The sequence below is a fragment of the Dermacentor albipictus genome, unplaced genomic scaffold (assembly GCF_038994185.2).
Source record: "Dermacentor albipictus isolate Rhodes 1998 colony unplaced genomic scaffold, USDA_Dalb.pri_finalv2 scaffold_13, whole genome shotgun sequence".
NCBI classification, from domain to species: domain Eukaryota; kingdom Metazoa; phylum Arthropoda; class Arachnida; order Ixodida; family Ixodidae; genus Dermacentor; species Dermacentor albipictus.
Genome location: NW_027225567.1, coordinates 13,574,259 through 13,586,786, shown reverse-complemented (window position 1 = coordinate 13,586,786; position 12,528 = coordinate 13,574,259). Strand labels below are relative to the sequence as shown.

The 12,528-nt window shown below is 44.7% G+C and overlaps 1 protein-coding gene across 1 annotated transcript in view; it reads right to left on the bottom strand.

The window, feature by feature from the left end:
* LOC139051664 (uncharacterized protein C05D11.1-like) overlaps window positions 1-12,528 on the bottom strand; it is a 210,280-nt gene that overhangs the window by 89,638 nt on the left and 108,114 nt on the right. Inside the window, exon 14 of the mRNA XM_070528630.1 lies at window positions 3,808-3,910. Coding sequence (XP_070384731.1) covers window positions 3,808-3,910 — 103 coding nt within the window. The remainder of the gene's footprint in view (window positions 1-3,807; window positions 3,911-12,528) is intronic.

Sequence of the window (12,528 nt, the reverse complement as noted above, 5' to 3'; positions counted from 1 at the left end):
GTTGCCAGCGCTAGATGGGGCCGAGGAGGTTGGGGTGGCCTCGGCTGCGCCCACCTTCGGGGTCGATGGCCCCGTCTGCTGTGTTGGCGTAGCAGCGCTAACTGCAGCCGCCAGGGGGGCGGATGGCGTCACTGCTGCCTCACTGGGTGTGGGACGGTCAGCCGCCGGAGACCGTTGTGGCACTGCCCCCTGACGCGCCACTTCGGCAAATGTGTTCTTAGGCAGGTATGCCACCCGCCTACGTGCCTCCTTGAACGATATATTTTCTTTAACTTTGATTGTGACAATTTCTTTTTCTTTTTTCCAAGACGGGCACAAGCGCGAGTACGCCGAGTGCTCGCCTTCACAGTTTACACAATGGAGAGAGTTTTCACAAGGTTCAGAGGTGTGCTCATGAGCACTGCATTTCGCGCAGGTTTGGCAGCCTCGGCATCTCTGTGAACTGTGACCGAAACGCTGGCATTTAAAACAACGCAAGGGATTAGGAACATAAGGGCGAACACGGAGCTTGATACACCCGGCCTCGATGGACTCGGGCAGAACACTTGTGCCAAAAGTAAGTATAAGATGTTTGGTCTGTATTTCCTTATTATCACGCCTCATCTTAATTCGCTTAACATTTATGACATTCTGCTCACTGAAGCCCTCCAAGAGCTCAGCCTCAGTCAGCTCCATGAGATCATCATCAGAGACTATGCCACGGGTGGTATTCATGGTACGATGAGGAGTTACGGTTGCTTTGGCGTCACCAAATGAAACTAGATTGGGTAGCTTTTCATATTGTTTCTGGTTGCGGAGTTCCAAGAGGAGATCGCTGCTTGCCATCCTGGATGCTTTATAACCTGTACCAAAAACTTGGGTAAGAGACTTGGACACGAGGAATGGTGAGATTGCTCGCACGGGTTTGTCTGGTGTTCCAAGAGGAGATCGCCGCTTGCCATCCTGGATGCTTTATAACCTGTACCAAAAACTTGGGTAAGAGACTTGGACACGAGGAATGGTGAGATTGCTCGCATGGGTTTGTCTGGTGTTTCGGAGTGCACTACATGGAAACGAGGAAAAGTTTCTTTTTGACGGGCAAAAAATTCGAAGACATCATCGGTGCGCCCCCTCTTCAGGGAGCAATCAGGTAAGGGGGGGAAAGAAGAAGCCATAAGAGATTGTAATTTCGGCAGTAACGCCAGCCACCCACCGTGGAGTCCTACAAGGGGACGTTGCAGGACCTGTGAAACACGGCCTGCAAACGCCAGCTGTACATTACCACTATAACCAGATATGATAAACCTAGGCCGGCTATTCACACAAGGTTAACCCTTGCTGCCTGGAAAAATTGGAAGTAAGCGGAAGCTAGGAGAAGACAGGAAAGACGAAAAGTGAGAGAAAGACGAAGACTAGAGGAAGAGAGAGACGGGAAAAGGCAACTACCAATTTCCCGCGGGTGGGTCAGTCCGGGGGTGCCGTCTACGTGTAGCAGAGGCCAAGGAGGTGTGTTGCCTCCGCCGGGGGGCCTTAAAGGTCCGAGCACCCGGCATCGGCTCAACCTCCAGGATCCCCCTTTCCCCGGACACGGCTAAGCCACGCACGGTTAAACGCGGGAGGGCCCAACCCTCATGTGCTCGGGTACGTGGTGTCGCAACACACCAAACGCCTGCTTACGCAGACGCCCCTGCGGGGTCAACTATTGCTGACACCTACTTAATGAGAAGGGTCGTGCGGATCGTTGTGGCACAAGACGCTGACGCATGTCAAGCTGGTGGTGCTCCAGCGGCCCGAGACGTGTTTTGTTTTGTCCTATCGCGAGGTGTTTTAAGAGGGCGATGGGGAAATCGAAGTGAAATCAGGCTGGTGGGCAACATCGAATGTTGCTGAATCAAAATGAAATGCCCACATTGCACCTCCTGCAGCAGGGGACGGCGGCGTGTTTAGATTATCACCTACTAAAAGCATGCAGTAAGCTACCAAGCACCACGCACTGTAAAGCAGATAGGTGAAGATGCTTATCGCAATAGGTTTGGCGGTGATAGCTGTGAATGCGGCGTGCGACGACCGGGGTAGAGATTTGCTGGTACCGGAATAAGAAACTGCACGCCGTCGTTCTCACGTGAGACAGGCGGCTATATACTATTTTCTATCATGTGCGCCTCATGCCTTTTCTTGTTCACATGGGATTTAGCGGCCGGAAAACATATACGATTACTGTCTGTAGCTGGGAATGGCGGTGCGTTTCGGTTATCGCCCATTAAAAGCATGCGCTACGCTTCCGACAGCACCATGCGCTGTGAAACAGATAGGCGAAGGTGCTTATCGCAATAAGATTGGCGGTGATAGCTGTGAATGCCGTGTGCGAGGACCCCGGAGATTTGCTAGTACCGAAATGAGAAACTGAATGCACGCCGGCGTTTTCATGTGAGACGGGTGGGCGAGTATTGCAGTGAAGCTGCCGTGGCGGGCAGCTATATACTGTTCTCGATCGCACAAACCCCACATATTTTCTTGATTACATGGGATCTAGCGGCCTGAAAACGTGTCATATGATCACAATTCGGCGACGTACTGAACATTGGTGCCGAAAGATCTTGTGTTCCGGGAATGTATGAAGCAGTAAAAAATTTGCATAACTCGACCTACTGGAGTCATTTTTTTATGTTCTCAATTCTGAACGTTGGCACCGAGAAAACGTACGTAACGGGAATGTATCAAAGAGGTTACACTGAGTATGGCAAAAGAGAAAATATATGACGTGATCATGCGCGCAAAGTACATGCGCACCTCACTACTCAAAGCATTATATAAGCATGCAGTTCAGCAGAGCACATTTCTGAGCAGTAATATAGTCCTGCGCCTGCCAATAACTACCATAACACTGGTTGCCTTCTACATGTGATGTACTGTGACATCAGCCATCTGAGATCAACCAACTAGCCTGGCAGTCTATTCTGGTGACATGCACATATTGGTTGCTGTGCACAGGAACCGGACAGGATGGAAGTAATGAAAGGTGCTTACCAGCAACAGCCACAAGAGGGTGGGGTGTCAATGTCCTAACCTAGCTTTATAATGTTAGAAAGTTGTTCTCGACTGGGGGACGCAGGCTGCCTGCGCCCCCCCCCCCCCCCTATAAGAAATAATAACTAGACTTTTCTATTTCGTGGTTCAAACTTTTACAGCTTGAAATGCATGCTACTCGCCTGTTGGATCAACTTTTAAAAAATTCATACAGAAGAGTTCCTGATACTGTGCCCCACTATCATAAACCATTTACTAGTGTTGTGCAAATTCTGTAGTCTGCAGTCAGCATTTTGGCACCTGTGGGCATCCAAATATTAGTTCATGCACTTCGCTGCTCTCTTTCCTTAATAACTGACTAATCGTACTAAAATGAAAGTCCTAAACACAGCAGTGAACATGCTGTGCTACTTTAGGTGCAACATATGGCAGGCATTCTCAGGTCTGACTGATGAAAACCGTTATGAACGTTTGAAACCACGTGATCAAATGTACACCATAGTGGACAAATTAAATGTGAAAAATTACAAAGTAGAACACTTTCCGGCAAGCTATAACTCGAGAGCATGATCACGGACTGCTACTTAATTATCCAATTGCCAAAAATGATGTAGGCCTCACACTAAGCATACCAGCCAAAATCACACCGATATTACATGAATTGGTGGAAACAGACACAAAATCATGTGTTCTAGTTAACCCTAACTTGCTCACATTTCAATTGTCCACAATACGTTTAGTGAACAGCCACAAATCTGGATGCTCTATTGACTGCCTACTGACGAGAACATGCTTGTTCACCTGTTTTTGTCATGACCGGTGACTCATGAAGCAGCTCTAGGAAAAGTGGTATGTGCATGCGAAGGTCCTGGGAGATACCACTTGTGTTAAGCAGGACAGTAAGCTGAAAAAAAAAAAAAGGAACCGAGGAAATTTCTGTAACTCCACTTGACAAAACCAAAGATGCTGCACCTGGGCTTGCACTGAAAGTGTTACAAGGTTTCGATAAACTTACATTCTCACTTAGTCACAAAATTAAGCACCAGAAGCAGGACAAAGGAGCTGTAAAACAGACTTCCATTAATCTACATGTTACAAGTTAGATAATTGTTGCTTTCAGCCATTTGCCCTACTGGTACAAATGCTATGAAATTCTGCTGTACATTGTCTTATATCATGGGCTTGATTTATGGCTGGTCTCAGCTTCTGTTAAACAGTAATGAAATTGAAAAACACCTGTGAACTGAGGTTACGACACATTCTGAGGAACCATTAGTAGCCAAGACCTGGCAACCTTCACCCTAACACTTACCATAATCTAGGTGTTGAGGTAGGATATCAGTGCATTAAAGAGACTGACAAGTGCTCAAAACGTGTCATGCGATATGGGTGGAAATGAAAATGGCATGATTTATAATGACACAATCAAAGATGCCATTTGCAGTAAAATGATAACGTTAAATTGGCAAAAAAGTTGTGAAAAACAGTATGTCATGATGCTTTGCAGTGAAACTTTGGTACTAGGGCTGGATTCGCACTACGTGACCACAGATTACTGCCCACAAACTGGCTGTTATTCAGCACCATTACATAATTAAAATCACATTCTTTATTTTTTAAAGGCATTTGCATACCCGCAGCGGTGGCTTAGTGGCTATGGTGTTGCGCTGCTAAGCACGAGGTCATGGGATCAAATCCCGGCTGTGGTGGCCGCATTTCGATGGGGGCAAAATGCAAAAACGCCCATGTTTCGTGCATTGGGGACATCTTAATGATCCCCTGGTAGCCCAAATTAATCCGGAGCTCCCCACCACAGCGCACCTCAGTCAAATCGTAGTTTTGGTACGTAAAACCCCAGAATAAAATTCAATTTCAGGTTTTTGCATCTTACTTTATGCATATTACCACCTAAGGAAAGTTCACATTCACCAGCAGCGCTGCCTAAATGGCAACAAATGGAACGGAAGAACTGTGACATCTTTCACTGCGTCGCAGCGCACATTAGGCTGTTTTGCACACTAGTTCATATGGATGCAAGTTCTAATCATGCATTTGAGCTGAAATTCTTCGCTCAAGCTTGCTCAAATTATTAAGAGACAACATGCCTTCGAATGGCAACCTGGTGAACTGTGCATTGTGTGCAAAATGCAGTTCACCATAATAAAAGCATCATTTCATGTTCGAAAACTTGGCTTGGCTAAAATGAACTTGGCTTGTATACGACCAAAGCAGTTGGGCAGGAAACTAGGAAACATGAATCACATGACCATCGGCTTGATAAAGAAAATATTAATTTCTTATTAAAGACAAAACTGATTTCTTGACTCGAGTCACACTTGTCACCTGCTTCTCACCAATGCCAGTGTAGATTCACTATTGTACTCACCTTTCACTCTTTCCGGCAAAGAAATGTATAAACACAATTGTCACTACAGATAAAAAAATTCTGATCTTAGACAAAATTCTCTGCATTATCACTGCAGCATTGGACACTGACTGGCAAGCTTTTCGTTTCACAGAAAAAAAAAGTGCCATCAATATCCGTTGTTTGACCCTTTAAGTTTAGAGATAATGCCAATCTTGCAGGTGATCCTAAAACAGGTGTGCCATAGAACAATGCAGCATACATTATAATGAATGGTTTTCTGCTGTTTGAACTATGCACATCAGAATACACACTGTCACACATTTCACTGGCCCTCTTCGATTTTCCACTTCTGGCTACCCGTGGGTTGCCAGTGCCAGCCAGAGTGGCTTTGTTTTTCTTGGGTTGCTCCGCCCACCACGCGAGTCACTTCCGTCATGCGTTCCGTTTTACTCGGGCTGGACGGATCTGGGTCCCTATAACGTAAAACTATTCCAATATGTTTTTATTCCAATCTTTCGATGTCAAATTTCCGTAACCGCCGACGCAAGCATCGGGCGGTGACCCACAGGGTTGTCTAAACAGACCAATAAACGCTGTCCTCATTTATAGCAGGTCACTTTTGTTTGCTTTAAGAACGAATAAAATTGCCTACACTGAGCGGCTTGTCTTATCTAATTGGCTGACAAGAGGCGAGGAGCATGCTCAAGTGGAGACGGATTTGATGGGGCCGAGCCAGTGCACTGAAAATCAATAACCGAATAAAGAGGCTGGCGCAAGCGTCTGCAACTGGTCCGTTTTCCCTTACTTAGCTTGCGGTGGCTGGTCGAAAATCACAGTGACATGCAACGGAAGGTTCTGAATGCTGCTAAAAAGGATCCTCAGCAAACAAAAGTTGGCTGAGCGAGGTTGTAAGCGTGACAAAAGTGCTCAAAAACATTATACGTCCACACAAAAAGTTTTATTCTGTGCAAATAAACCCATGCTCTCGGACAGGCGCAAGTAGCCAGTGCCTGAGCGAGCGGTGGCAGCCATCTTCTATTCCTTTCAGAACAGCTGCAGAACGGCTGCGTCTATTCAGGGAAGAAGTCAGTTATGTTTGGCATATTAATGCGTCTTTAACGCATACACGTCACTTTGACGCGGTGACCCTAGCAAAAAATCTCATAGGATAAACTGATAAAAATTCTTTCAGTTTTTTCTATTGCATTAGGAAGCGATACAACTGATACACTGATAAAATTCCTTTTAATTCTATTCTGGACTAATCTGTGCTATTCTGCTTGTACAAGTCTACTAGTGTATTTTTTTTTATTAGTGTAGTAGTGTATTCGTATTAGTGTGCTAGATCTATAGTCTTATCAGTATCTATGTGTGTTGTATAGGTGTAATGTGCTTCGAGGAGAAGCAAGCTTCCTTGATTGCCCAAAAAATGAGTCAGAAATAATGTATTTATATTATCACAAAGGACAATACTACATGTAAATCAAATATGAAGCCCAGGATTTGCAAAGCAACGATTACTGGAACAAGCCTAAACAACAAATATACACTATACAACAGCTTTAAAAGAATAAAAATGTGATTACATTTAAAAGAGAAAAGATGTTTACATTGGTTCACGACAAAGTTCAGCCTCTTTAAACAGGAGGTTATTGGCAATCAACCCACTGAATTGGTTCACACGTACACCACGAAGATTATCAGACTTCACAATCTGGAAAGCTAGTGAGTGAAAGTGGTGCGCTTTTCATTATTCATTACTATGCCTTCATGGCTGTTTGCCGGATAAGTATGTCAGACATTTCAGTTTGCTTGTGGAGGGTATCTATATACTACTACTGGACACCGTCACTTCAGATGACATAATGAAATCATCCGATCTTCTCTCAGAGTTTGTTGTGAAAACACCATCTTTGTACGGATTGGGTGCAATGACATACAATGTACACCAAATTCTGCATCTTCCTAAAAGTGTGGCTAAACTACGACCTCTTTGGTCGCATTCTTCATTTGCATTTGAAGGCAGAAATGGATTTCTTGTGAAACTGGTCAGCAGAGCCAATGGTGTTCCTTTACAAATATTGGAATGTTATGTACTTGCTCGAAAGTTACAGGCAGCTAAAGCTAGTTTAAATCTTTCACCAGACGCAGTCAGTTTTCTTGGTGTACAGGAGAGGAGAGCTGGTCAGCAGACAGTATTGTTAGGCACTGGAAAGCTGTGCCTGAACATGGATGAAAGTGAAAAATAGGCTATATGAGGTCCACAACCGTGGCTGTGACTCAACAAGTGTCACTGAATATTACCGAATGGTCATCAACCAACAAACATTCCACTCTCTCCAGTACACTCGGACTACAAAGACTAACAACAGTGCATTTGTCAGCTTCTCAGGTGCGTTTTTTCTCATTTGTAGCATTCTTACTGGAGCTATTCTTGTATAATTCTGCAATGCCAGAAACTATTTCCTGTTGAAATTCTCCAAGCAAAGCACCTTTCAGTCTGCGTCAGAAGAGAAGAGCCACTAGTTTATGTAACACCATAGTGAAGTTATGCGCCTTTGTGTGTTTATGGAAATAGACCACAATATTTTTGTATCGACAATACCAGACCTTTATGAAAGAGACTAATTCTCGTGCTCAAGACATGGTAACGATAAACAGTATGTCTTCAGCCATGGTACATGAATGTCTGGTAATAGGTTATAGCTTAAAAAAACAGCAGTTGATAACAGTGCACCACACTTTAAGGCATTCTGTAAGAATCAACTTTTTGATGTTTGAATATATTAAACAAACCAGAGCCATCAAAATTCTAGAGTGTTTATTTTTTCTTGCGATAGCTTCTTGTTTTGCTAATGAACCAGCTAGCCCAATTTGCCACTCTTCATTATTGTACTCTTGTTGAGCAAGTGCTAGGGGAATTGCACGGTCTGTATGTTGGCAGTAGTGATGCAGCTGCTGATGAACAGTCACGGTAGCCAAAACATGACAATAGTATTTTACAAGACTTATGCATGGTTTCAGTCAGGTCAGTGACCTTACATGTAGCAAAGGGCACTACTTAACCAAGTGACTGCCTTGAGTGGGTGATCACAGTGAAGAAACAGTGCTTTACTAGCAGATGATGAAGAGGTAAAGCTTCTCAGTCAGTATGCAGAGGCATGTAAAACAGCTGAATGATGCCTTAAGTGAGCAGTTGTGTTACTTGATACAACAGCATCACTTTCACAACATGCATCTGCCTTCCTTACTTTGGTATTTTCTCCTTTGACTCAATGTAGCTAGTGCAAGTTTATTTGTTAACTGTGGTGGCATGACCAAGACACTGTCTTTTATCTGAATGAAATGACCAAACTAAAATTTTATTTTAACAGTGTACAGTCGAACCTCGATATATCGAACAGCGCGGTGATCGCAAAATAGTTCGATATAGCCAGAATTCGATATATAAAATCACGTAGAAAACGCGTCAAAAACTAGCACAAATCAATCAATGCACCAATCGTGGCGCAATAGATACTCGCATGAAGCTTCAAACAAAGTATTTATTTCGTTCGCTGAAAGTACTGAAGCAGCGTAGCCTGCTTCATATTGGCAACCGCGTGATTGACCACGGCGTCCTCAACATAGTCCAAACGGGCCACAAAGAGACGATCCAGTGCCTTCTATTGCGCCGCAGTAGCGGCGTACAACGGCCAAAGCATCTACAGCCTCAATTGCAGTCGGGAGCGGGGCAACATCAGCGCTTGCTGGATCAGCCTCGGCAGCGTCTTCGTTTGGCCGCTCAGCAGTCACTTCTGCCGCGATCTCCACGTCTGTTGACTCCGCCACTGTTCCGGTGCTGTCGTCACCGCCAACGAAGTCCTCAATGCACATGCTGTGTGGCTCAGCACCGACAAAGCGCTCCAGCTGGCTCCACGGCCGCCTCGATCACGCGCGCACGGCGGGGGCGCGGGCGGCCGGGCTGGCTTACGGCCGGGGAGCGCGCGCTTAGAGAAGCGCGCGAAGCCATAGAATAAAGGCGAAGCGCCCGCTCCCCTCGAGACCGGCCGTGGCTGGCTCCAAGCCGCCGCGTGTGTACGCCGCTACGTTCAAATGGCGCCCTCGGCGCAACCGATGTGGGAGCTGTCGTACGCAGCAGTCTGGAACGCCCATCGCGCCGCCGCTATCTTCGAGAGTGTTGCGGGAAAGCTCGCCTCCTGTCAACAGAGCGCACTTGGTCTGGGGCGGCGGAGTTCGATATATCCATTTTACATCCGGCCCCGTTCGAAATAAAAAATTAAAAATGCATGCGATTTTCCACGTGATATAGAAAGTGTTCGATATACGCAATAATTCGATATATCCGTGTTCGATATATCGAGGTTTGACTGTATTACGCTTTGAATCAAAGACTCCAAACACTATATATGAAGCCTGTTGCTGACAGTCTTCTTTGCTGTCGCGTGCTGAAGTCTACACAGGTTAAACTGCTCTTACTACTCTTACATAGGTTAAACTGCTGTCAACGTGCAGTGGTTCAACTAGCACCCAGTGAAGAATTGTGTCTTCTGATTTTGCAATATGTGCGCTTGATGTTTGGCTATTTTTGTTCATGAATATGTGGTTTTAAAATAGTAAATCCATGTTCTTACTTGAATAAGTGCCCAGATCTGTACTCACTTTTGCTTAAATAATATTGCTGTATTGTCATGTTCTGATGTATTGCTGTAGATCTTGCACCAATAGCGATGCTTGTCCTGTTTCCTTGCTTCCTGTCAGTGTGTCATGCCATCATGCCAGTTTGTTCTTTTTGCACAAGCTCACTTGTGTTCTGTCACATATCACAACACTTTTAGGACGAATGCAAAAGCACATAGTCTGGAGAAAATAGCTTCATATGAAGTTGGAATATGATAAAAACAAGTGCCAATTAGACATGGCGTTCTATGCAGCGTCTGCAAACACAAATGCGCATGGTGATGTTGGTCATTTTAACACCTCTTCAGGCGTGTGGGCACCGGTGTGTGTGCTATTTCTAACATGCTTTATCAGTGCCTCAATTAGATTTCTGTATGTTGTATGATGATCTCTATCTGGATTTAAAAGACATACATCATCCTATTTGGTCTTGTAAGCAGCACATTGAGATCTATCTGCTTCCTACCAGTCTGGTAAAGAGTTCTAGGGGTCAGGTAGGAATATATATCAGACTCATAGAAGGACCCGTATAACCTATACATATTCCTAAGAGACTTGTAGAGATTTCTATCAGTTTTTTTTGGTAAGGGAGTTTTCACGGTTTTATGACATTGCGTGACAGGCAGCTGAAGTGGGTGCAGCCCCAAAACTTTTGACCAATAGCCGAGGGCTAATAGCGAAAAGGCGCCGAATCAGAAATAACTATTTTTCTTTGGTTCAATCCGATCATACATAATCAAAGTGTACACATCATATCATATGGGAAGCTATCACGGTTTGCGTGACGTCACGTGACTGACAGGCGAAGTGTGGGTGGCCCAAAAAAGTTTTTGACCAATCGCGGAGAGCTGATTGCAGAATTATAATAGAAAAGTTTGGAATAGCTTTACGTTATAGTGCCCCTGGCAACCTGCGGGCTTTCAGAACCAGCTCGGACGATTTTGGTCTCACTGCTCTCTAGAAGTTCTCTGGCTAGCAGATGACAAAAAGAGGCGATGAGTGCTTGCCGCCAAGTTTGTGGGGACTTGACGGATCGCAACGCGGGCACTTGAGGACTTTGAGCTCGCTCAGCCAACTGGCTATGGTTACCTTTGGATTGAATTACTTCTAATGTTATCTTCTAAGGCTGCAATGCACCTTTCTGCCTGGCGAGGCGGTGCGATACGAGCCGCGGCAAAGCATTTGAAGCATTTTTTTGTGTGTGTGTCCTGTGAAGCATGGAGTTTCATGCAATAATTACTAGAGGGAACTCTGGCACTAGTATCTACGGGAGCTGCAATGAGAGTGGTTGTACCAGCATGGGAATTATGGGAAGTACATGGATTTACCTAAATTTCATCCTTCTGGCTTTGAATGGCTTTGTGATTTTGTAAATTCGTCATTTTCAGCAATGTACTGTTCAATAAGTAATTAAATCAACATTATTAAAAGGGTCCGATGACAGGATTTTAACACAGAACCTCTTGCACAGAAACCGGATATTGAAACCATTAAACCACGGACACATGTATCGACAAGTGATGTGAAACGCCCTGATGAATTTATTAATTTAGTGCCTTCAGACGCTTGGCAAGTTTCAGTTAGACCCCCTCGACAAACTCAACTGTTGCAGTTCGTAGCAATTGTGCGTGTTCGCAGCGTCTTCTGCACTTCAAAGAGTATAGATTGCTCTGAAATTTACGACAATAAGATTTATATAAATTATATATATAGCGTAATATACAAAGCCACAAGAACGTCTGAATCCACAGCATGAGACAAATTCATGTATTCCCATCATTCCCATGGTAGGAAAATGACTGCAGCGCCAGAGTTCCCTCTAGAATATTATAGGAAACTCTATGCTGTGAAGGCTTGTTCCCAGATGTGAACAGTGCACTGTGCTCTCATGCATGCATACACGCTATCTGCAACATTTTCTGTGCAAGTTGTATTCCACGAATTTGTAGATGCTCATTCCCACTCATTGCCTTTTTGGTTCATCTTTCTCTGGTGGTGTCCCTTTTTACATATCTTGCATATATGCGGTGATATTGTAACGTGGTAGTGACTATGATGAACACAGTAGCAAGACTGTAAATGGCGAAACTAAATCTTTATTGGGCGTACTTGTGCCCTCAAAAACAGGCTACACTCAAAGAACGGCGACAGCCGTGAACACAGTTGGTTATCGTCGAAAATCTGATCAGCGGGTCAAGCGTGTCAGCTTTTATACGTCAGTCATTGAAGGTTCCAGAGTAAGTGCTAGTGCCTGCTATTTGTAGAAAGTTTCTATGTGTAGAAAGTTCTACACCATTCGCGTTGTGCATACATGAATTCAGATTACACAAGGTTCGTTGACAACAGACGGTGGATAGAACCGGTGGACAAAGTCGGTGGATAGACGGTGGACAAAGACGGTGGATAGACGGTGGACAAAGTCGGTCTTGCCTTTCAAGTACTCAGCAAGGCTTCTTAGCTCGGGGTCTGCTCGC